This window comes from Macaca fascicularis, chromosome 2 (genome assembly GCF_037993035.2).
Source record: "Macaca fascicularis isolate 582-1 chromosome 2, T2T-MFA8v1.1".
Taxonomy (NCBI): domain Eukaryota; kingdom Metazoa; phylum Chordata; class Mammalia; order Primates; family Cercopithecidae; genus Macaca; species Macaca fascicularis.
In genome coordinates, this window is record NC_088376.1 from 157411280 (window position 1) to 157433945 (window position 22666).

The following is a 22666-nucleotide window of genomic DNA, read 5'->3' on the forward strand; positions in this document are numbered from 1 at the left end:
CTGCTTGAATTTCTTCCCTGAAAGTGGGTTTGCCTTTTCTACCACATGGCCAGGCTGCAAATTTTCCAAACTTTTACTCTCTGCTTCCCCTTTTAATATAAATTCCAGTTTTACATCATTATATCATTTCTTTGCTCGTGGATATGAGCATAGGTTATTAGAAACAGCCAGTTCACATCTTGAATGTTTTGCTGCTTCGAAATTTCTTCAACCAGATACCCTAAGTCATCATTCTTAAGTTCAAAGTTACGCAGATCCCTAGGGCAGGGGTATAATGCAGCCAAGTTCTTTGCTAAAGTATAACAAAAGGAACCTTTGCTTCAGTTTCCAAAAAGATCCTCATCTCCATCTGAGACCTCGTCAGCCTGGCCTTCACTGTCCATATCATTACCAGAATTTTGGTCACAAACAACAATTAACAAGTCTCGAGGAAGCTCCAAACATTCCTTTATCTTCCTGTCTTCTTCTGAGCCCTCCAAACTCTTCCACCCTCTGCTCATTACCTAGCTCCAAGGTTGCTTCCATATTTTCAGGTGTCTTTATAACAGTGCCCCACTCCTCAGTACCACTTTTCTGTGTTAGTCTGTTCTCACAGTGCTATAAAGAAATATCTGAGAGTGGGTAATTTATAAACAAAAGAGGTTTAATTGGCTTACAGTTCCACAGGCTGTACAGCATGGAAGCTTGATGCTGGCTTCTGCTTAGCTTGTGGAAAAGCCCCAGGAAACTTCCAAGGATGGGGAGAATGCAAAGGGGAGCAGCACTTCGCATGGCCAAAGAAGGAGCAAGAGAGAGGAGCGAGGTGCTACACACTTCTAAACAACTGGAACTCATAAGAACTCACTATCACTGATGACTTCACCAAGGGGCGGGGGACAGGAGGGGCGGTGATGTTAAACCATGAGAAACTGCCCCTATGATCCAATTACCTCCTGCTAGGCCCCATCTCCAACATTGGAGGTTACAATTCAACACGTGGCTTGGTGGGGATACAGAGCCAAACCATATCACTCTTCTCTCTGTACATGGTGGAGCTCTTTGTTTCTGTGTCCTTCTTTAATAACATTTCCAGGTCAGCATTTTGGATTAGAGGTGCCAGTGTTGATGTCCAGATCAGGGCAGCTCCTGGCACAGGCTGTGGTGTGTGCTCGGCAGGATGGAGACGGGAACAGAGCCTGGAAGGGGAGGGTGTGAGCAGGATGCCAAGGGAGAGACCAAAAGTGTGTGAAGTCCTCCCAAGTGGCTGCTCTGTGCTGTGGGGTGCACCACATGGCAAGTGAGGTGTGTTGTCTGCGCTGCTGGGAGTTGCAGAGCACTTCTGCTCACACCAGTGAGAGTGGAGTTGCCAGCAAGAGACCAGGTGGCCCCTGACCAAATCCTGAGCAGAAGGTGGAAAAATAGATTCTGCTGTTGAAGGCGGCGCCCAGCAAGGGAGCAGAGGTGGCCAGCATGGTTTCAGGGGAGTTGGGTTCAAGGCAGGTGTGAGGTGTGGTTGTAATTTTTCCTGGGGTGAGGGCCTGTGAGATTTTAGGGTAAGGGAAAGGAGGCAGTAGCGTGTGGCACCTGGCCCCTTGCAGTGAGTGAGGTGTGAAGGGCAGGGAGTGTGGCTGTAGCCCCAGGGGCCCCCCACTCATGCTTCTGATTTCTGTCCAACAGGTGCAGGCCACTGTCGTGGGGCTCTTGGCTGCTGTGGCTGCACTGCTGTTGGGCGTGGTGTCTCGAGAGGAAGTGGATGTTGCCAAGGTGGAGTTGCTGTGTGCCAGCAGTGTCCTCACTGCCTTCCTTGCAGCCTTTGCCCTGGGTGAGCCATGCCCTAACTGTGAGCTCCCACCTGCCCCCTGCTCCTCTGAGGTCCCGTCTCAGGGCTCATTGTGTTTTCAGTTTCTGGGGTGTGAGTCCCACCGCTAATGGGACTGATGGTGGGCTCAGGGGTCTCACTGGCGGGGTGGGATGAGCCAGCTGGGTCTTCATGGCCCTCCTTGTGCCAGGCAGGGGTGTGTGCCGCTCCTGCCACCACTCGCCTCTGCTCTCTGCTATGTAAAGAGCTGTCCCTGCTCTTCAGATCTCTTCAGCTGGTCACACTCCCATATCAAGGCCTGCCACCTGCACACAGCAGGCTTGTTCATCTGTGCAGTCAGCCTGTTGGTTTTTAAACACTTACTGAGCATGACCTTACACACAGGCCTGTGATGGGCTCTGGAGGCTGCAGGTGTCCTGAGGGCGAGGCACAGATTTGAGCTTCCATTTCATGTCTTCAGAGAGGCCTTTCTGACCTGTCTGAGGAGACTGTGGCTGCTGTGACGGAGCCCCCAGTCGGCACCTTGGTGGCAGCAGACATTTACTCCTCATTGGGCTGCAGGCTGGAGCCCAAGGTTGGGCACCCACGGGGCTGGCCTCAGGGCTGCTCCCTTTGAGGCTGCAGCTGGCCCTTCTCGCTGTCCTCACACAGTGGAGAGAGGTGGGAGCTCTTTGGGGCCTCTTTCATAAGGGCCCTCATCTCATTCGTGGGGCCCCCATCCTCATGACTTCACCTCCCAAAGGCCCCACCTCCTAACACCATCACCTTGTGGGCGAGGATTTCAACGTGTGGGTTGGGGGGATAGCAGTGTTGAGTGCACAGCACCACCCTCCCACATGCACCCACCTCCTGTCTCCCCTTCCCGTGTGCCCCGGCTCTGCTTGTGTAGCTCAGATTGTCTTGTTGTATCATCTTTCTGCCTCACCTCCCTGCTAAAGTGTCAACTCCTCAAGAGTGGGGACCCAGTAGTTTCTACCTGCTGTCTGCTGCTCCTTTCTCATGCCAGACACAGCTGATGCTTAACATGTATCTGCAGCACATGTGAGACAGAAATGTGGGCAGACATACCTCCTTCCTTGGGACTCACACACGTGCGGGGAAAGCAGTCACTGCACATTGGCCACGCTGCATCGTTGTGCATTGGTGATTAATTGTTGCTGGGTGTCTGCTGTGTGCCTGGCACCGTGTAGTGCTGGGGATATACTGTCAACAAAATGTGTTTTGATTTTATATTCTAGCTCAGGGGCAGACAATAAGCTGTGAATATACAGGACACTAAAGTGAGTGCCACATGTCGCTTTTGTCCTGAGGCTTCCTCTGACGAACACTAAAGTGACCTTCGTTCCAGCCATGCTTTACATTAATGTCCTGTTTTACTCACCTCACCTCAAATGATGTGTTCATACACTTGTGTACTGTCTCTCCCCACACCCGACAGGCATTTCCACTGATGGAAACAGAGCCTTTTGGTTATTGTCATCACTTAAACCAGGGCCGGGCTTATAACCAGCTTGCAGATGTTAGCTGAATGAATGGACGCTCCTCCAGCTCTCTCCTGGGTCATGTATCTGTGTGAATCCTGCCGACCACATGTCTTGCTTTGGTGCAATGAAAGAAGGAAAAGTTGATAACTTCATAATTGAACCTATTATGATCCATTCCCCCACCTACTTGCTCAGTCAGTACCCTCTGGGCTCAGCTCGCTGTAGGTTACCCATGTGGACTATTTGAGGTTTCTCATTCCTACCTACCAGGTAGCTGATCAGCCCCATTCCTGTGCCAGTGCATGGAGCCAGCGTGGACGGTGTAGGCCAGAAGAGGACTGTGCCGAAGCCCGGCTGCAAGTTTACAAACCATATGTCCCTACTCAGGATGTTGGCTGAGGCTGGCTCCTAGTCACAGCCTGCACAGGCATAGACAGATGGTGGATGCCATGACCCAGCCTGGTCCACGGATAGGGCAGGATGAGTGTGCTAGACTTTCCAGAGAAGAGGAGTCCAGGAGACCCTCAGCATAAAGTCTCCTGAAAACAACACAGTCTAACAGTCCAGAAGGCCAGCCCTGTCTTTGCAGGGGCTTCTAGAGAATACCATTCCCAGCTCCCCATTTTACAGAAGGGGAAACTGGGGCCCCGGAGATGGGATGAAGCTTAGCAACATAAGCAAAATCTGTATTGTCCGTGACTGTTCAGAAGCATTGCGGTGACCTCACCAGGCAATGTTGAAGAGGCTGTCACACAAGCCTCAGGGTAGTGGTTTTCAATAGGCATCCCCAAACCACTGGTGTTCCTTTAAATGGTCCCTGCAAGATTGTCCCCAGCTCACTGACTCAGCGTGCAAACTCGGATTCACTTATATCTGGCATTCAGAAGGAGACACAGGGCTGTGACTTGTTCACAAGATCAGGCCAGGCACAAACCAGCTTGTAGTGGCAGCTTGAGGATGGCATCAGGTGGTGATTGTAATTGTTTTTAGAGTTACAAGATCCTGGGTAAAGTGTTAAAATGCCAATAGCCACAACACAGAGTATCTTCTTAGAGAGTCAAGTGAGAGTCTGTTGAGTCAAGTCCTAGGCTGTGGATGGGGACTAGGAGATCACGTGTGATAGTCCCCTTCAGAGCACAGTCTGAACAGGAAGGAGGACTTCGGAGGCATGGTGGCCACGGAAACGTGAGCCTCACCTCTTCAGTACTGCCCCCCGAAATCCGCCACCACTGCATGTGCCTCCCAGTGCACCGCGGACAGCACCGCCAAGCTCCCAGCACGGGACTGTTCCTGGGAGACACAGGGCCCTCCGAGTGTGCCTCTGACAGCCTGGCTGAGTGCACCTAGAAACACAGTGCAGTCTCAGATGTACCCCCACCTTCCCTGCCTCCCTCCCCTGCGCCCTGCCTGTGTCAGTGCTCCCAGCTCCCTCCCGCCCTCCCCGTCTTCCCTCACAGGCCTAGTCCCTAATGAACCTCTTACCCAGCTGATTCCATCTTGGTGTCTGCTTCTCAGAGGATGCCAGTAAACACAGGAGGCCATGAGCTCACCCCCGGGGGAGCTGTTGCTCCGAGCATCTTTGGAGCAGCCTCCATGCAGCATGGGACTGTGGGCTGCCTGTCTCTGTGGTTCCTGGTGATTTGGGAGCTCGGGAGCCACAGGTCACTCCTTAGCATCATGTGCACAGGTCACAAAGTGGAGTCCAACTCTCCCAGGCTTCTCAGGCCTCCAGTGTAGTGGGAAGCTCTGAAAGTCAAGGCAGCCTGGCTTCACGTCAAGGCCTTGGTGGAGGGAGGCAAGTTAATGAGAGCCTCCCTGCCATCTGCCATTCCCGACTCAGTGCCCCCATCCTGTGCTGCTGTGCCTGCTCAGAGCCATCTGTCTCCCTGGGATTTGAGTTTGCTCTTTCTCCTCTCTCTCTGCAGGGGTGCTGATGATCTGTATAGTGATTGGTGCTCGAAAGCTTGGGGTCAACCCAGACAACATTGCCACGCCCATTGCAGCCAGCCTGGGAGACCTCATCACACTGTCCATTCTGGCTTTGGTTAGCAGCTTCTTTTACAGACACAAAGGTAAGGAGTGTCTTCTTCTGTAGATACAAAGGCTCCATGGAGGAGGGGCCCTGGAACAGGTGACCACTGAGGCCGAAGGGTACTTTTGCATCCAGCCCATGTGCTGTTGCTTGAATGTGTCCCCCACATTTCATGTGTTGGAAACTTAACCCCTAACTTGGCAGTAATGAAAGGTGGGGCCTTCAAAAGGTGATTGGATTAATGGATTAATGGATTAATGAGTTGTCATGGGAGTGGGACTGGTGGCTTTATAAAAAGAGGAGGTGAGACCTGAGCTGCACGCTCGGTTCCCTCACCATGTGGTGCCCTGCACCACCTCCAGACTGCAGAGCCCCCACCAGCAGGAAGGCCCTCACCAGATGCAGCCCCTCGACCTTGGGTTCTTCAGCCTCCACAACCATAAGAAATTTCCTTATGAATTATCCAATTTCTGGTATTCCCTATAAGCAAGTAGACTAAAGCAAAAAATTGATACTGAGAAGTAGGGTGTTACTGATGTCAACCTTAAATAACAATATCCAGAGAAGATTGTTACCAGCGGTGAGTCCAGCTATCTGGAGAAACTCCAGAATGGCAACTTTGCAGCAATTTCAGTTCTTTGTCTTCTGGAAGGAAAGATTTCAAACACAGGCAAGGTTTAAAGCAGGAGAGAGAGTTTATTTTAAGCAAAGCAAGAGTTTATTAGAGAGAGTACACTTGAAAGAGAGTTGTGGGCGACTTGAAAAATCAAGTGTGGTGTTTGCTTTAGTCATACCCCCCACATCCATACCTGGGCAATTGTTTAAAGGCATTTTGTTCCTAACTGCCTCCCCCATTATCTTCATGTACCTGGAATTTGTGTTACAATGAACAATAATATAGCCAATCCATAGCTTATGTTATTTTAATGTAAATTATTGGTGAACAACTTAGGAACAGCCTTTTCCTTTATCCTTAAAATCCCATTTGTAACTGCTACTAATTGAAGTATATATCCAGGGCACTTGAATCTATGCTCCCACTAAGCTGTTCTTAAGTTTTGGGGTCAGGTAGACTCTAAAGTTAGTCATAAAATAGGTGGTTAGACATGAGCAAGGCAGGAGAGAGGGCCCTCAAGAGTGTTGGGCAGTGGTCAAGCTATGGTAAGGGAATTATAAATCTGTCCCCTTGAAATAATGAGCAGGACAAGGGAGGAACCCCAGAGCTGTCTGGTACTCATTGAGTAACAGACAGGCAGGCATAAAACCATCCCTCTAAGATAATAAGCGGCCAGGACTGGTGCCTGGAATTACAGGAGTCTTAGAACAGACAGAAGACACCTGGAGTTAGCAAGCCATAATCCCCGATAGGGTTTCAAGCATGTGCAGTGAAAGGGCAAGATGGTGAAATTTAACTGGTATATGACCTTCCTCTGGAGCGCTGGACCTGTGAGAGCTGCCCCTACTGAGCATGTGCACCACTTCAGTAAACACACTGCACGTGCAGCTCTCCCAAGTGCTGGCAGGGCCACTGCACATGCCATAGATAAAGGCCCGCCCAGGGGAAGAACAAAAGGAAGACACAGAAAGCCCAGGAAAAGATAGGGGGTATAAAAACTCTAAACAAAGAAGCAAACAACACACTTGATTTTGACAATTGGTTGAGTTTATCTAAAGACCTGAGATCAATAGAAAGGAATGTCTGTGTTACGAAAAAGGATTGTGGAGACAGAGTTCTTATTTGCAGCCTTCAGGTAGCAGGCTTCAGAGAGAAGAGATTATAAAATGTTTCTTATCAGACTTAAAGTCTGTGTTGATGTAAATGCCAGAGAGGGATAATGAGGCATGTCTGACCCCCACTCCCCGTCATGGCCTGAACCAGTCTTTCAGGTTCCATTTTAAGAGTGCCCTCGCTGAGGAGGAAGTTCATTCAGATAGTTGAGATGGAGCTTAGAATTTTATTTTTGGTTTACCTGGTGAACTCCTAGAGAAAAGGGAAACGGCAGAAAAATTTGAAAATTTTTAGCCTGGCCATGTGGTAGAGAATGAGTTTCCAGGAGAGGAATCCAAGGATGTGACTGAGCCACCAGTTTCTAAGGAGATTAGCATGGCTGAAAGGGAGCCCGGAACTGATAGTCAAGACAAGGGGAAAACGGCCCAAAAGCATTTCAGAGATTTTTCTTGACTCCCCCTCCCATCACAAGCCCAGAAACCTAGAAAGACGGAGTAGTTTCAGGGGACAGGCCCAGAGCATGAGCTTGCTGCCCAGGGCCACCTAGGGACTCTGTTCCCTGTATCCCGGCGCAGCGCTCCTTAGCCATCCCAGCCATGGTTCACATGGCTCGGGTGCAGCTCATGCTGCCGCTCCAGAAGGTACAAGTCATAAACCTAGGTCCATGTGCTGCTAATTGTCCAGACTTGCAGAGAGCAAGGGCCTTGGAAGCTTAGTAGCCACTACCAAGTTTTGGAAGTATTTTGTCCAAAGCCTGGGGGCCCAGACAAAGACTTGTTTCAGGGCTGGAGCCACTGCAGAGCTCCCCTACTAGAGCAGTGCCAAGCAGAAATGTGGGATTAGAGCTGCTCCGGAGAGTTCCACCAGGACAATGTCTGGTGGAGCCATGGAAGCAGGACTCCCACCAAGACCCCAGGACTGCAGAGCTGTTAGTATGAGACTTCAGCCTGGGAGAGCTGGGTGGACTGAGCACAGCACAGCCATGGTTGGAGGTAGGGGGCTGTCAGAGGCCTGGGAGCCTCAACCCCCACACCAGCATGTAGAAGATGCCTGGCATGGAGTCAGAGGAGAAAGCTCTGGGGTCATAAGCCCCAGTGTCTGCCCTCTCAGGTTTTGGCCTATTGGTCTTTTTGTCCATTTCTTCCTTTTGGATGGGAATGTCTGCCTTATACCCATACCACCATTGTATCTTAGAAGCAGATAGCTTGTTTTGATTTCATAGGCTCACATGTGAGACTCTGGACTTTGGGCTTTTGAGTTAATGCTGGCATAATTTAAGACTTTGGGGCTATGGGGATGGAATGAATGTATTTTGCATGTGAGAATGCCATGAATTTGGGGGACCAGGAGTGGAATGCTGTGGTTTGAATGAGTTCCCTCAGTTTCACGTGTTGATCCCCACTGTGGCGGTATTGAAAAGTGGGGCCTTTAAGAGGTGATTGGGTCATAAGGGTTCTGCCCTCATGAATGAATTAATCCAGTCATAGATTAATAGATTAATGGATTAATGGATTAATGAGTTGCCACGGGAGTGGGACTGGTAGCTTTGAAAAAGAGGAAGAGCACAGAAGCTGCATGCTCAGTTCCCTCCCCACGTGGTGCCTTGCGCCACCTCCGGACTCTGCAGAGTCCGCGCCATCAAGAAGGCCCTCACCAGAGGCAGCCTCTCGACCTTGGACTTCTCAGCCGGTATAACTGTAAGAGCAAATTCCTTTGCTTTAGGGATTACCCAGTTTCGAGTGTTCTGTTATAAGCAACAAAACTGACTAAGACACTGTGACCTTCAAATCAGCCATTATTCCCACAGGAAGGACCCTGCTGTATTACAGTCAAAAATTGTTTTACAGATGGAAAGCCTGAGGTCATTCCACAAGTTCAAGGAGTGCTCAGGAAAGTGCTTCAAGCTCTCCAAACCATGTTAGGAAGGATGAGCAACTGAAGCCTGCATTTATATGGGTTGTTAACTTCTACCTTTAGGGCAGAGGTGTACTAGGAGGTTGAGTGGGGCCTAAGGCTAGTCGGCCACACTGATGTGTCCTCACAGGATTGGAGGGCAGTGGGCACGCAGTGACAGTTGTTGAGGAAGTGCCCAAAGGGAAGAACCTCAGCAAAGCTACAATTTATCACTCCCCATGGGAATGTGGGCCCAGGGATTTGGGAAAGCATCCCATCTTTACCTGTTGGCAACTGAAGCAGACAAATAAACAGCTGTGATTTAGAGGGTATTGGCACTGGGACCCTTTCAAATGTCCCAGCTTTGGGACTGTCTCCTTGCCATCCTGGTGTTGCCTGCCAGCAGTCATGTTTAATCACCAGGAAGATTCGCCAAGTTTAGTTAAGTGGTGATGGAGATCTGTAAGAAATAAGATGACCTAATTTTACTTTTAAGCTAAACTGAACTTAAAACAAGAAGGTTTGTGTGTGGGTTATTTGAGTTGGATTTGCAAAATAAGTGAGAGTTCAGGCATCACATGAACCTTTCCCTCTGCCCCACACTGTACTGTATGCTCATTTTCACAAGACTTATGATTTAGACACAAAATCACTGTTGGAGCATCCCTCTCTCCAGTGAGACTGTGACCTTCTCTCTGCTACATTCAGGAGTCACTGGGACTGGCCTGTATTAGATAAGTCTTGACCCACTGAGGTGTAAGCAGCTGACTGTGGCACCTGCTGGGTGTAGTTGGGAATCGGCATTGCACACCGGGGAGGTGTGCTGGGAGAGCATGAGGCAGGCCCTGGGGGTGCTTGTGAGTAGCTATCTGAAAACTCAGACTGGATTCAAAAGCATCCTATAAGGTGATGCTTCTGCAGGCTGCTGTTTCCCAGAGGGCAGGAGACCTGGTTAGAGCTGGCTGGGCCTGACTTATACCTCCTGCAGAAGCCACGCCCTCCTACCATAAAGTACCTTGTCTGTAGCCAGTCTGGGGCACCTGAGGCAGAGGAATGGGCCATGACCCTTTAGTGCAGAGAAGGAAGGAGGGGATATTCCTGATAACACCACCAGAGAGGGAGTGCATGGGACACAGACCCATGCCTGGGCACCCCTGAATGTTGGGCCCCCTTAGCAGGTGAGCCTGCCCTCCGGAGGGTGGGGCTGAGTGTGAGAGGACCACTCTAGAGAACACTGGTGTCTTGTTCTGTCACTTGTGGAAGGGGACCCTCACACGGAGCACAACACAGAAAGGGAGGAATGAATGCATGAGGAGCCCGAGTGTGTCAGGCTCATCCTGGGCCCCCGCAGCAGTGACTGCTCCAGCACCTGGCCAGTCTTCACTGGCCTCTTGCCAGTGGAGAAGATGAGACGGGGACGCGGTAGCTACCTGGCTGGTGACCCGTGTAGTTGCCTGGGACTGGCCTCAGCCAGGACCACAGGTGGCATCCCATAGCCAGCCCTGGCGTTCCATAGACCCAGGCCATACGTAGCCCTTACGGGGCTGCTTGCTGTCTAGGCAGCCACCCTTTTTTGCATGTCTGCTTCCTCCTGCTACCTGTTGAGAAGGTGAGATGAGATTGTGCACACGAAGTACTGAGCATAGTGCTGGCTCATGGTGTGTTCCATACATTGTACTTCTATTTATTTATGACAGTAGCATCAGGGTGGGAGGAGGCAGAACAGGGTACTTTATGTGGGGAAAATAGCAAGTTTGCCAGAGAAGTGGAGTTGAATGTGGCAGGAGTGGAGGACAGAGAGGAGCTTTTCCAGTCACTTCTTGGGATGGTGAAAGTTCTTTGAAAAGTATGGCAAGGCAGTTCCCCCTCAACTGATGAGGACAGGAGCGTCCTCACCCACCTCTTGTGAAACCCAGGCCCAGCCTGTGCGTGCTGGCCTTGGCCAAATGAGCCGCGTGTGTTCCTGTTCTCCTTTCAGATAATCGGTATCTGACGCCGCTGGTCTGCCTCAGCTTTGCGGCTCTGACCCCAGTGTGGGTCCTCATTGCCAAGCAGAGCCCACCCATCATGAAGATCCTGAAGTTTGGCTGGTTCCCAATCATCCTGGCCATGGTCATCAGCAGGTGAGCAGGAGCCAGGGCCATGGCCCCCTCTTCCTTCTCTCAGCCATGAAGGCCCCTAGTGCCAGTGTGACACTCACTGCCTTGGGGGTCCGGGATGGAGTGAAATGTAGCTGTGGGCTCTTTCAGTAACTCCCATTGCTGATTGAATCATACCTTTTTACTTTCTTCTCTCCCTTTCACTGAGAACCCTGGGCCTTGTCGGTTCTAAGAGAGGCTGCCCTGTTTACATTTGCCAGAGCACCAGGGACCCAGGAAGAGCCAAAGCCAGGGCCACCCCATGAGTGCATTGGAGCCCCAGGGGAGACAGTGGCTTTCAGGCCATGGCCACCAGAGCTTTGCTGGCCCAGACTCCTGCTTAGGTGGCAGGTCCCCCACCTCGGCGTCAAGGCCACATCTGCTGACTTATTCGTCCTCCTGGTCACTGGCCACGCGTGGCTACTGGTGGGAGCTAGACAGCTGTGGGGTTAGCTCCCCTCCAGAGCCTTAGAACCTTCAGCTGAGCCCAGGTCCACCACCCTCCAGCTCCCTCTCAAGGCCCATTTCCTGGGAGTCGACCTTGATGGGGGCCACCCCAGTCCATTCTGATGGGTTTTTCCAACTTTGTGTCTTGGGGAGAAGAGGTGATGGAGTAGGTATCCTGGCTTCCAGGAGGCTCCTGGGCTCCTTTTACAGATTGACCTAGCTTCTCCAGGGGTCTAAGAAGTTCCAAGGGGTGGGAAAGCTTTTGCTAAATTACAGTGGCCAGTGGGAGCAATTTCTGGCTGCAACATTTTCTGAGAACACGGGGCGGGCATGAGGTGATCCTCCTGCAGTTTCTGTTTTCTGCTAAAGAGTATCTCAGCCGTGGTTCCAGAGTCTTGGGACAGCCCAGCCAGCTGTGTGCCCTTGAAAAGGCATTTGTTTGTTTTGCAATAAGTGGGTGTTCTTGGATGGCTTTCTGCAATGGTTGAGATTCAAAGTGGAGATGGAAAAGCATGAGCAGGGTGCAGAGGATGCTGGGGAGACCAGCTTGGCTGCAGCAGATATTTTGTGTAGGGGAGAGGAGAGTGTCCACCAAGGGTAGGAAGCCAGGCTGAGAGGGTGATTTGTGTGGAGGGTTGCAGGGCCATTGTAAGTGTAAACTCTGATAACTTGACTGCTGTCTGCTATTTCCCCAGTTTTGGAGGACTCATCTTGAGCAAAACCGTTTCTAAACAGCAGTACAAAGGCATGGCGGTATTTACCCCCGTCATATGTGGTAGGTATTTGAGGGATTCCCGTGTGGTCCCTGAGCTGGGTTGGCCCCCAGGATTGGGTTGGACCTGAACAGCAGACCTCAGAGGGGCAGCACCAGCCCCGCACAGGCAGTTGGGCAGCTGAGCCGTGGACAGACTGCTGCCTTACAGGGATGCCAGAGCAGGTCTTCTCAGATGGAAGAAGCCTGGGAAGGAAGCCCCACATACTGCTCGCAGCAGCTCAGACCCAGCTCCTCATAGGCAGCCCCCAAACATGAGCTCTTCTGACAGAACCAAATTCCAGGCTTTGCCGGCACTGAGTCAAACTCCTGCCTCGATGGCACCTGCTGATTGAGCATGGCTTTCAGAACCAGGGCGCTGGCTCTTGTGACTTTTCTTTTCTTTTCTTTTTCTTTGGATTCATTGCTGACATCAGAACTCAGATATTTACACTTAAAAATCTGGATTTCTTCTTAAAAGTTAAGACTGTAACCAATACCAGGCCTACACTGTGGGCACTGCAGCAGTCCCTGAGACAGATCCAGGACTGTGCTTCCCAGCTGCCTTGATCCCCCCCTTCCCTGTTGTCTGACACCTGGCTCTCTGCATATACTCACCTCCTAGGCCTACATCCTGTGGGGTTTGTGTGGATGATGCCTCTTTTAACCAAAGCTTAGTTTGGTGTCTGGTGTCTGATAAGTTTCTGTAAATGGAAGTGATCAGTTAGGAGAAGAACAAAACATAATTTGTCCAGTTTAGCCCCCAGGCCCTGGCCTGCGGGGACTGAAGAAACAGCCTTCAGAGGCTCTTAGGCAGCCCCTGCGTGTCCAGTGTCCCTTCTCCCTTGCTCCCTTAGGGGACCATGTCTTTGTTCCTTGCATGTCAGTGGGCCACTCAGCATGTCCTCACCCCAACAGTGCCAAAGTGCCTTCACATTGTGAGTAAGGACAGCAACAGAAGGCTTATTACGTTGGAGTGATTTTTTGGGATGAGTCACCAACTGGGATGCCTTCAGTGGCCACTCAAACAATCTGCATGAATTATGCAGGCCCGGCAGCTAGACAGTAAGGAATAGCGGGGGCAAGCTGCAGAATGCATTTCTCATATGAACAGCATGGTGCCTGTCCAGCTCCAGCCAGTAGTTGCCTTGGGAGAGTATAGATCCAGACTTGCCAGAGTTGACCTGGGAAGAGAAGCTGGGAATCTGTATTAAGGGCCAAGTAAATAGTACCAATTAATTTGAGATTTTTTTTCTTTTTAAAATTATGTATGGGCCAAGCAGAATAGATCGCAGCAGTCCTGTACCTGAAGACAATTGTTTGCATCCTTTAGAGCAGCCTACATGGTTGGCCTCTGCCCCAGAGGTCACCCACTGGTGCACACCTGGCCCAGCTAGGGAGAGTGCTCCATGGCACTGAGGAAGTAGGATGGGGGAATCCCCACCTTCCATCAGCCCATCCCCGCATCTGCCCCCACATAAGGAGTGCTCAGCGTAGCCTTTGTCAGCTGGGCCATCTGGCCCTGGCTGAGCCTGAAACCTTTTTCATACCCCGTGGGATCCCGGAGCCTCAGCAGGAAGCCCTGGTGTTCCCAGAGACCGCATGTGCTCATGGTTTTCTGGGCATCATGACTCTGCCTCTAGGGTTATGTGTTCTATGCCCTGTCAATCTACACATGACCTCGCTCATCCTGTTTCCCCTAAAGCCACTTGCTCTGGGCATACACCCAAAGCATCTGTGAATGTGGGAGTCTGCACTAACAACTGAGCTCCCACAGAGGGGCTCACGTAGCACCACAAATTGAAATCATGCAACAGACGTCTTTTCTTCAAAGCTGTCAGGCCACACAGCCATGAGAGGTGTCCCAGGCACGTCTCCTGCTGCACGCTTGCTTTGCCACCTGTGATCCTCTCTCTCCTCCCCTCACCTTCCCTCTCATTCTTTTTTTTTTTTTTTTTTTTTTTTTGAGACGGAGTCTCATTCTGTCACCCAGGCTGGAGTGCAGTGGTGCGATCTTGGTTCAATGCAACCTCTGACTCCCAGGTTCAAGCGATTCTCCTGCCTCAGCCTCCTGAGTAGCTAGGATTACAGGTGTGCACCACCACACCCAGCTAATTTTTTTTTTGTATTTTTTAGTAGAGACAGAGTTTCACCATGTTGGTCAGGCTGTTCTCGAACTCCAGACCTCAAATGATATGCCTGCCTCAGCCTCCAAAGGGCTAGGATTATAGGCGTGAGCCACCGCGCCTGGCTCTCTCTCATTCTTATCCACTGTTTTCATTCCTCTCCTCTCCTCTCTTTCCCACCTTAAGTGGAAAAAAAAAAAAATCACTTTCATTTTCTCAGATATTCCAGCCTATAGTCTGGTTCCTGTCAATGCCTGTGGTCTTGAAGTCTGACTTACCCAGACTGCCTTATCATGCTGTGCTCAGACCTTTCTGTCTACTCTCCCTTCATCCTCACTTTGTCCCTAGATCCCCTCCCCATCCTCACTCCAGCCAACAAATATTTATTGAGAACCTGCTTTACAGCCACATTCCCTTCACCTTAAGAGATGCCAGCAGTCAAGATGACACAGTTACTCCCTGGATACCTCGCTCATAAGCTCTAGGCCACCCTGATGTGCTACCAAACAAGATCTGTGGTCAAGTGGGAGGAAATGAAAAGATAATGAAATACTGAATTAACCAAAGAAGGCTTCCTGGAGGGAGGGAACTTAAAATAAGGGATACAACTTAGAGACTGGTGTGAAGAAAGGGAAAACAGATTCCTTTTCTCCTCGTAGGTGTTGGTGGCAATCTGGTGGCCATTCAGACCAGCCGAATCTCAACCTACTTGCACATGTGGAGCGCACCTGGCGTCCTGCCTCTCCAGATGAAGAAATTTTGGCCCAACCCATGTTCTACTTTCTGCACATCAGGTGGGTGTCATGTCTTTCAGAGGCCATCATAGCCATTTCTTTAAACAAGAAAACATCTGTGTCATTGGAATCTGGTGTTTGTAGCGATGGATGCCTGAAGCCAGGGCTGATCTCGGCACACATCACCTTCAGGACCCCAGAAATGAGACTCCCTGGCCCTGCCTTTCCTTCATTCAATTATTTATTGAATGTCTACTGGGCACTAGGTGTCGGGTTAGTGGTGAAACAGGGAGAGCTGATTTCTTGCCCTTGGAGTACACAGTATAGAAGGGCAGAAAAACACAAGTGAGCTCGTAATTACAAACTATGGTGGGTACTGAGCAGCAAAAGTGCAGACTGCAGTGAAAAAGAATTAGAAGAGATACACTTGGGATAGGGAAGCTCCTCCCTGAGGACAAGTGGGTGTTGTTGGGAGGAGGAGGGCCAGAGAAGAAGGGGCTTTCAGGGCAGTGGGTGCAGTCTAGCAAAGGCCCAAAGGCAGGGAAGAATATGGCAAGTCTGAAGAACTGAAAGGCCAATGTGGCCTGAGCTGAATGGACAGGAGGGGATGAAGGATGCTGAGGCCAGAGAGGCCAGAAGGTGGTGATCAGACAGGGCCTTGAGGACGGAGCCTGGATTCTACTCAGAACCACTGGAAGCTTTTGGAGATGTTGTATCTTTTTGTTGGCTTTGAAAAACTAGATCTGTTTTCCTGTTACATTGTTTTGGATTTCTTTTCTGTTTTAAGAACTATCTTTAGCTGTCTTTTGGGTTGGCTGCTGGCACGTTTCTGAAGGATATTTCCCTGGTTATAAAATTTGGTGTTGATAGTTGTTTTCAAACACTTGAAAAATGTGTCACTTCCTTCTGATTCCATGACTTATGATGAGAAATCTGCCATTTCAGTGTGTTTTGCTGTATAGGTATGGTGCCATTTCTCTCTTGCATATTTCAAGACCTTGTCCTTAGTTTCTAGGAGCTGGATTATGATATGTATTGGTATGGACTTCTTGGGGTTTATCCTATTTGGGGTTTGCTAGGCTCCTTGAACACATGGATTTATATCGTTTGTCAAATCGGAAAATTTAAGCCATCACTTTTCAGCTGCACTCTCCTTCTTTTTGATATTCTGGTGACATGAATGTTAGATCCTCTGTTACAGCCCCACAAATCCCTGAGACTCTGTTTGGTTTTTGCAAAGTCTATTACTCTCCTCGTTTAGATTGGCTCATTTCTATCACTTTTTTCTCCAAGTTGACTGATCTTTTTTCTCCTGCCCTCTCCATTCTGCTATTGAGCCTATTCACTGAGTTGTTTGGGACTTTTGGGGGTATTGTATGTGTTTAGTTTTTTTTTTTTTTTTTTGAGACGGAGTCTTGCTCTGTCACCCAGGCTGGAGTGTGGTGGCGAGATACCGGCTTACTGCAAGCTCCGCCTCCTGGGTTCACGCCATTCTCCTGCCTCAGCCTCCGGGGTAGCTGGGACTACAGGCGCCCACCACCACGCCCAGCTAATTTTTTGTATTTTTAGTAGAGACGGGGTTTCACTGTGTTAGCCAGGATAGTCTTGATCTCCTGACCTCGTGATCCACCCGTCTCGGCCTCCCAAAGTGCTGGGATTACAGGCGTGAGCCACCGCGCCCAGCCATGTTTAGTTTTAACATTTCTATTTGGTTCTTCTTTCTATCTTCTTTTTCTTTTCTGAGACTTTCTATTTCTTTGCTTATACTTGCTATTTTTTTAATTGTTTCAGGTGTGTTTGTGATTGCATGATGAAGCATTGTTGTAGTGGCTTCATTAGAACGGCTTTCATGTGATGCTGACATCTGTGTCATCTCAGTCTGCTGTCTGTTGGTTGTCTTTTCTCATCCAGGTTGAGATTTTTCTGGCTCTTGGCAAGATGAGTGATTTTCACTTGAATCCACACATTTTGGGTATTATGTGACAAGACTTTGGATCATATTTGAATCTGTACTTAGCTGGCCTCCTTTGACACTGCACCACTGGGGAGAAGGGATGGACTGCTGCCCAGGTGGGGCTGGAAGGCTGGGTTCCCCACTCAGCCTCTATTGCTATCCTGGGAGAAGAGGAGCACCTTGTTATTGCTGGGCACAGTGCAATCTAGGTTCCTCACTAGGCCTCCTCTGAGATCGCCCTGGCTGGGGCAGGGAGAGATGCCTTGTTGTTGCTCCCCACATGGCTTCACTGACAAGGTGGGGGCCCCATTAGCACTGGGTAGAGATGAAAGTTCTGAATATCACCCTGCCACAGGAGATGATGGTGGTCCCACCAGGCCTTTCCTGACGAGGTGGGGGCTGCAGTTTTTCCCATGGTGTCCGTTGGAGTAGAGTAATTACTATCTGAAAGTTGTTTTGCTGGGCTTCCCCTTTCCTGGCCTTTGGCAAAAAAGATCAGACTTCTATGTAGTCTGTTTTTTTGAGACAGGGTCTCACTCTGTCGCCCAGGCTGGAGTGCAGTGGTGCAATCTTGGCTCACTGCATCCTCCACCTCCCTGGTTCAAGTGATTCTCCTGCCTCAGCCTCCCGAGTAGCTGAGATTATAGGCGTGCACCACCATACCCAACTAATTTTGTGTTTTTAGTAGAGAGAATGTTTCACCATGTTGGCCAGGCTGGTCTTGAACTCCTGACCTCAAGTGATTGCCTGCCTTGACCTCCCAAAGTGTTGGGATTACCGGTGTGAGCCACCGCACCCAGCCTATGGAGTTTTTTTTTTTTTTTTTGTCTATTTGTATCTGCATTTCTTGATGGCTGAGGCCAGGACTCAGTCTTGGATATGTGAGACAAATAAAGAGAAAAAGGACAATTTAGGGGACTCATGACCATGTTGTTCATTGCAGCCCAAGGTCCCCAGCCAGCCTTTCAGAATCTGCTTACGTTTGTTTTATATACAGTGTCCAGGGCTTTCAGTTGTACTTAATGGGAGAAACAGGATGAAGTATGTCTTCCCTATTTGTTCAGAAGTCAAACTCCCTGTTACATTTTCTAACTTGTCATTTGAATATAGAAAAGCTGTTATTTTCTGTGTTAGTGCACCTCAACATTTTATTGAATTCTTATTGTTTACATGGTTTTCCTTTAGATTTTCTTGAGTTCTCATACCAACTTCCAGTAGTAGCTTCTTCCAATCCTTTTGCTGCTTCTTTTTGACATTTTTTAAAATAATACTTTTATTCCTTGTCTGATTTCTTATCATGAATAGATGTTGTTGCTCCTCTGCATTAGCTTTGAGCTACATGTGACCTTTTTTCTCCTTTTCTTTATTATTTTGGTGAAATACATATATTAACTCAGAGGCAAATGGAGACCTACTTTTCATTAGAACTCTATTTCCATTTGAGAAATCATATTCATGTTAGAATTTTTGAAAGTGTTTGTGGTAGGGCCAGGGTCAATCACACTTACTGTAAAGTCTCACACTCAGAGCATGGGAATCTAAAGGAAACCCAGGGCTCACTGGCACATTGCAGGTGTGCTGACAGGCCACAGAGGCTGCTGTGAAGAAGGGGCTGCCCGAGGTCCCCGTTTGAGCCGACTGCCCTCCCCAGATCACCAGCACTGCGTTGAGTGGAGCACTGCACCCAAAGCTCTTTTCCTCCTTAAGCCCCTTGCATGTTCGCTCTTGTCTGCTCAAACTCCTCCCCGCCAAATTCAAATCCCAGCTGAAATATCTGCAGGAGCTCATCCCCACTGATACACACTTCCTGCTTTTTGCCCTTCTTTTTACCCTTACTTTCTTCAAAGTACTTGTCAGAATTTGAAGTAGCCTTTCTTGCTGCTTTTTATTTCTGCTTACTTGATTCTTGTTTCTCTTCTCTAAAATATCAGCTCCACGAGGGAAGGGGACAAACTGTATCCCCATCTGCCAGAACATGCTTGCCACAGAGTAGGTGTCCACTGAACACTTGGGAATAAATGGATGAGTGAGTGTGGATGCCTCACTGAGGACTGTCACATGCCAAAGTGGCCTCGCTTCAGGTCACATGACCTTCTTGGTTCTGTTTCTTTCAGAAATCAATTCCATGTCAGCTCGAGTCCTGCTCATGCTGGTGGTCCCAGGCCATCTGATTTTCTTCTACATCATCTACCTGGTGCAGGGTCAGTCAGTCATAAACAGCCAGACCTTTGTGGTGCTCTACCTGCTGGCAGGCCTGATCCAGGTAAGCCTGACTGCAGCAGCAGAGGCGCACAGCTGGGTAGTCAGCCAGCAGCCTTGATCTCCTGTCTGAGTGAGAGGCTGAAGGAGGCGGGTGGGGGTGGCTGGACATGTGGGGCACAGTCCCTATCTTCCAGGAGTTGAGTCAACTTGTCAGATACAGAGGCCACTCCACACGGCACACCACATGCTGCGTGCCACACACTCCACACCACACAGCACATCGCACACATTCCACACCACACCACAAACTCACCACACACTCCATACCACACAGCACATCCCATACACTCCACACCACACACTGTACCCCACACGCTCCACACCACACATTCCACACCACACACTCCACACCACACATTCCACACCACACACTCCACACCACACATTCCACACCACACACTCCACACCACACACTCCACACCACACAGCGCATCCCACACATTCCACACCACACCACAAACTCACCACACACACTCCATACCACACAGCACATCCCATACACTCCACACCACACACTGTACCCCACACGATCCACACCACACATTCCACACCACACACTCCACACCACACATTCCACACCACACACTCCACACCACACACTCCACACCACACACTCCACACCACACACTCCACACCACTCTACACCACACACTCCACACCACACAGCGCATCCCACACATTCCACACCACACCACAAACTCCATACCACACAGCACATCCCATACACTCCATACCACACACTGTACCCCACACACTCCACACCGCACACTCCACACCACACACTCCACACCACACACTTCACACCACACACTCCACACCACACACTCCACACCACACACACTCCACACCACACACTCCACACCACACACTCCACACCACACACACTCCACACCACACACTCCACACCACACACTCCACACCACACACTCCACACCACACACACTCCACACCACACACCCCACACCACATACTCCACACCACACACTCCACACCACATAGTGCATCCCACACACTCCACACCACACACCCCACACCCCACACCCACACCACACACCCCACACCACACACTCCACACCACATACTCCACACTACACACCTTACACCACCCAGCACATCCCACACACTCCACACCACACACTCCACACAGTGCACGCCACACACACTACATGCTGCATGTCACAGTGCATGCCACAGAGTGCATGCTGCATGCTACACGCTATACAGCTTACGCTACGTACTGCACTGCACAATACACATTTCATCCTGCACATCACCCCTCACATTATATACTGCATGCTAGACATGGCACACCACGTGCCACACACTGCACGCAGCACATTCATCATCACAGGATAAGAGGAGCAGCCCTGAGGATGAAGCATGTTCCCATGGAACAGGCTGATGAGTGGTCCAGCCATCCACTGCCTCCCCAATGGTGGGTGGGCACCACGCCCCTGCAGGGGGTGCTGCTGCAAGGCATGCGTAGACATTGATCAGGCCTGGACAGCAGTGAGCATGGTGGTGAAGATTAAGCTGGTGCCTGTGTTGGGCAGGTATTCAGCACACTGTCTGCGTACACTGCAGCGAGCTGATGGTCCCCAGTGGGCCTGGGGCCTTTGCAGGGAGCACTGTGGGCACTGGAGGGCAATTCTGTGGGTGTGGTGCTGGTACTGGCACTTTCTCATCTCCCCGAGTTTATGGCATTTGTAACTGTGGTATGTTCCTGACCCTAAAGAGTAGGATTAGGGAAATCCAAGAAGTTGTCCTGAGCAGCAGCAGCAGCTTATGACTCCAGTTGGGGAGAAGGAAGGAGCTGGGGTCAGCCTGGACAAGGGACTAAGGAGCCATGAGACCTGAGCAGGCTTGTGTGGACTACCCCATGGCACCTTCAGGAAGAGCTGACTGTCCTAACCTCCAGGGGAGAAGGGCTCAGGCAAACCCAAATGGACATCTCAGCAAAGTCCCATGAGTGGAGCCTATCGCAGCAGAAAGAGCCCCAGCTGGTGAGTGGCAGTGGGTCTGACTGGCCCTTCAGGGTGCCAGAAGCAGGGCCCACCAGAGGGCGTCTAGGAATGTGCAGACGAGGATCACCTCTCTAGCCACTGCTTGAGCTCAGAGCTGGGCTTCAGAACCCAAGAGAAGCTGGAGGTAGGAGGCTGGCTGGGGTTGACATGTCCACCTTGGTGTCTCTCCTTGAGTCTCAGCTAGTACTTTCTGCCTCTACTTGGCCTTCTGACTTGGTCTTCTTTTGTGTCTCTTCGCCCTTCTGACAGGTGACAATCCTGCTGTACCTGGCAGAAGTGATGGTTCGGCTGACTTGGCACCAGGCCATGGATCCTGACAACCACTGCATCCCCTACCTTACAGGGCTGGGGGACCTGCTCGGTACTAGCCTCCTGGCACTCTGCTTTTTCACTGACTGGCTACTGAAGAGCAAAGCAGAGCTGGGTGACATCTCAGAACTGGCATCTGGACCTCCCTAACTGGGCCCTGCTGGTCCCATTTGCTCATTAGAATTTCCTCTCACATCAGTGAGGTACAGAATTCAGTTTCTCCCTTCCCAGGTCCTTGGGATGGTTGACCCCTGCCTCTGCAGTAGCCTTTTGTGAGTCTGCTAAGGTAGCTCTCACACACCTCGGCTCTGGGGTTGATACCTGAGCCCGCAATAGAGCCCTGAAATCGAGAGCACAGCTTGAGTGTGTGAATATGATGTGTGCACATGCTTAATGAACGTGTTTGAGTGTGCACGCGTTTGTGGAAAGGAGGATAGTCTGGCCTGAGAAGCTAAAGAAGAGGCATGTCCAGTATGCTTTGCAGGATGTGTTTGCTCCTTTCCATTCCCATGCAACCCAGATTGGGGTGGAGCAGGAAGGAGCTCCTTTCTGTTCCCAAGCCTCAGGACTCTTGAGCTGTGGCTTACTTGCTGGTTCAAGCTCCGTGGGCCACGCTGCTGCTGTGCCAAGAAGGTGTACAGCCTCCTCAGGATGGGGCCTTGTACAACCCTTCATCTGTGCTAAACATTTGTGTCCTAGCTGTCTTTTTATTTTCCTTTTTGTTTGTTAGCAAAAACCTCTATTTAGATTTCAGTAATCACAGAAGTGTAAAATAAAACATTATATTGTACTTGACTTTTTATGTCTTTAAAGATAGTTAATGCAGCCCTGAGGCTTGGGGTCTATAAATAACAAAAGCATCTGGCACTTCTCTAGTTCAGTTTTTCTCAAAGTGGTCTTTAGCCTAGAAACATCATTGTCACCGCAAAACTTGTTAGAAGTGCTAATTATTATCCCTCAGCCCCAGGCCTGATCAGCCAAATCA

At 50.2% G+C, this 22666-nt stretch overlaps 1 protein-coding gene across 14 annotated transcripts in view; it reads left to right on the forward strand.

The window, feature by feature from the left end:
- Positions 1-22476, forward strand: part of SLC41A3 (solute carrier family 41 member 3) — a 78384-nt gene extending 55908 nt beyond the window's left edge. For 10 of the 14 annotated variants that reach the window (XM_045385556.3, XM_074033249.1, XM_015446319.3 and 7 more), the window contains 7 exons: positions 1657-1801; positions 5208-5354; positions 10915-11059; positions 12217-12296; positions 15058-15192; positions 19201-19349; positions 21622-22476. In XM_045385556.3, the coding sequence (XP_045241491.1) occupies positions 1657-1801; positions 5208-5354; positions 10915-11059; positions 12217-12296; positions 15058-15192; positions 19201-19349; positions 21622-21831 (1011 nt within the window). In that variant the 3' untranslated portion in view covers positions 21832-22476. The remainder of the gene's footprint in view (positions 1-1656; positions 1802-5207; positions 5355-10914; positions 11060-12216; positions 12297-15057; positions 15193-19200; positions 19350-21621) is intronic. The other 4 variants (XM_074033252.1, XM_074033251.1, XM_074033250.1 and 1 more) reach the window with 1 other exon arrangement.
- Positions 22477-22666: the final 190 nt, after the last annotated feature.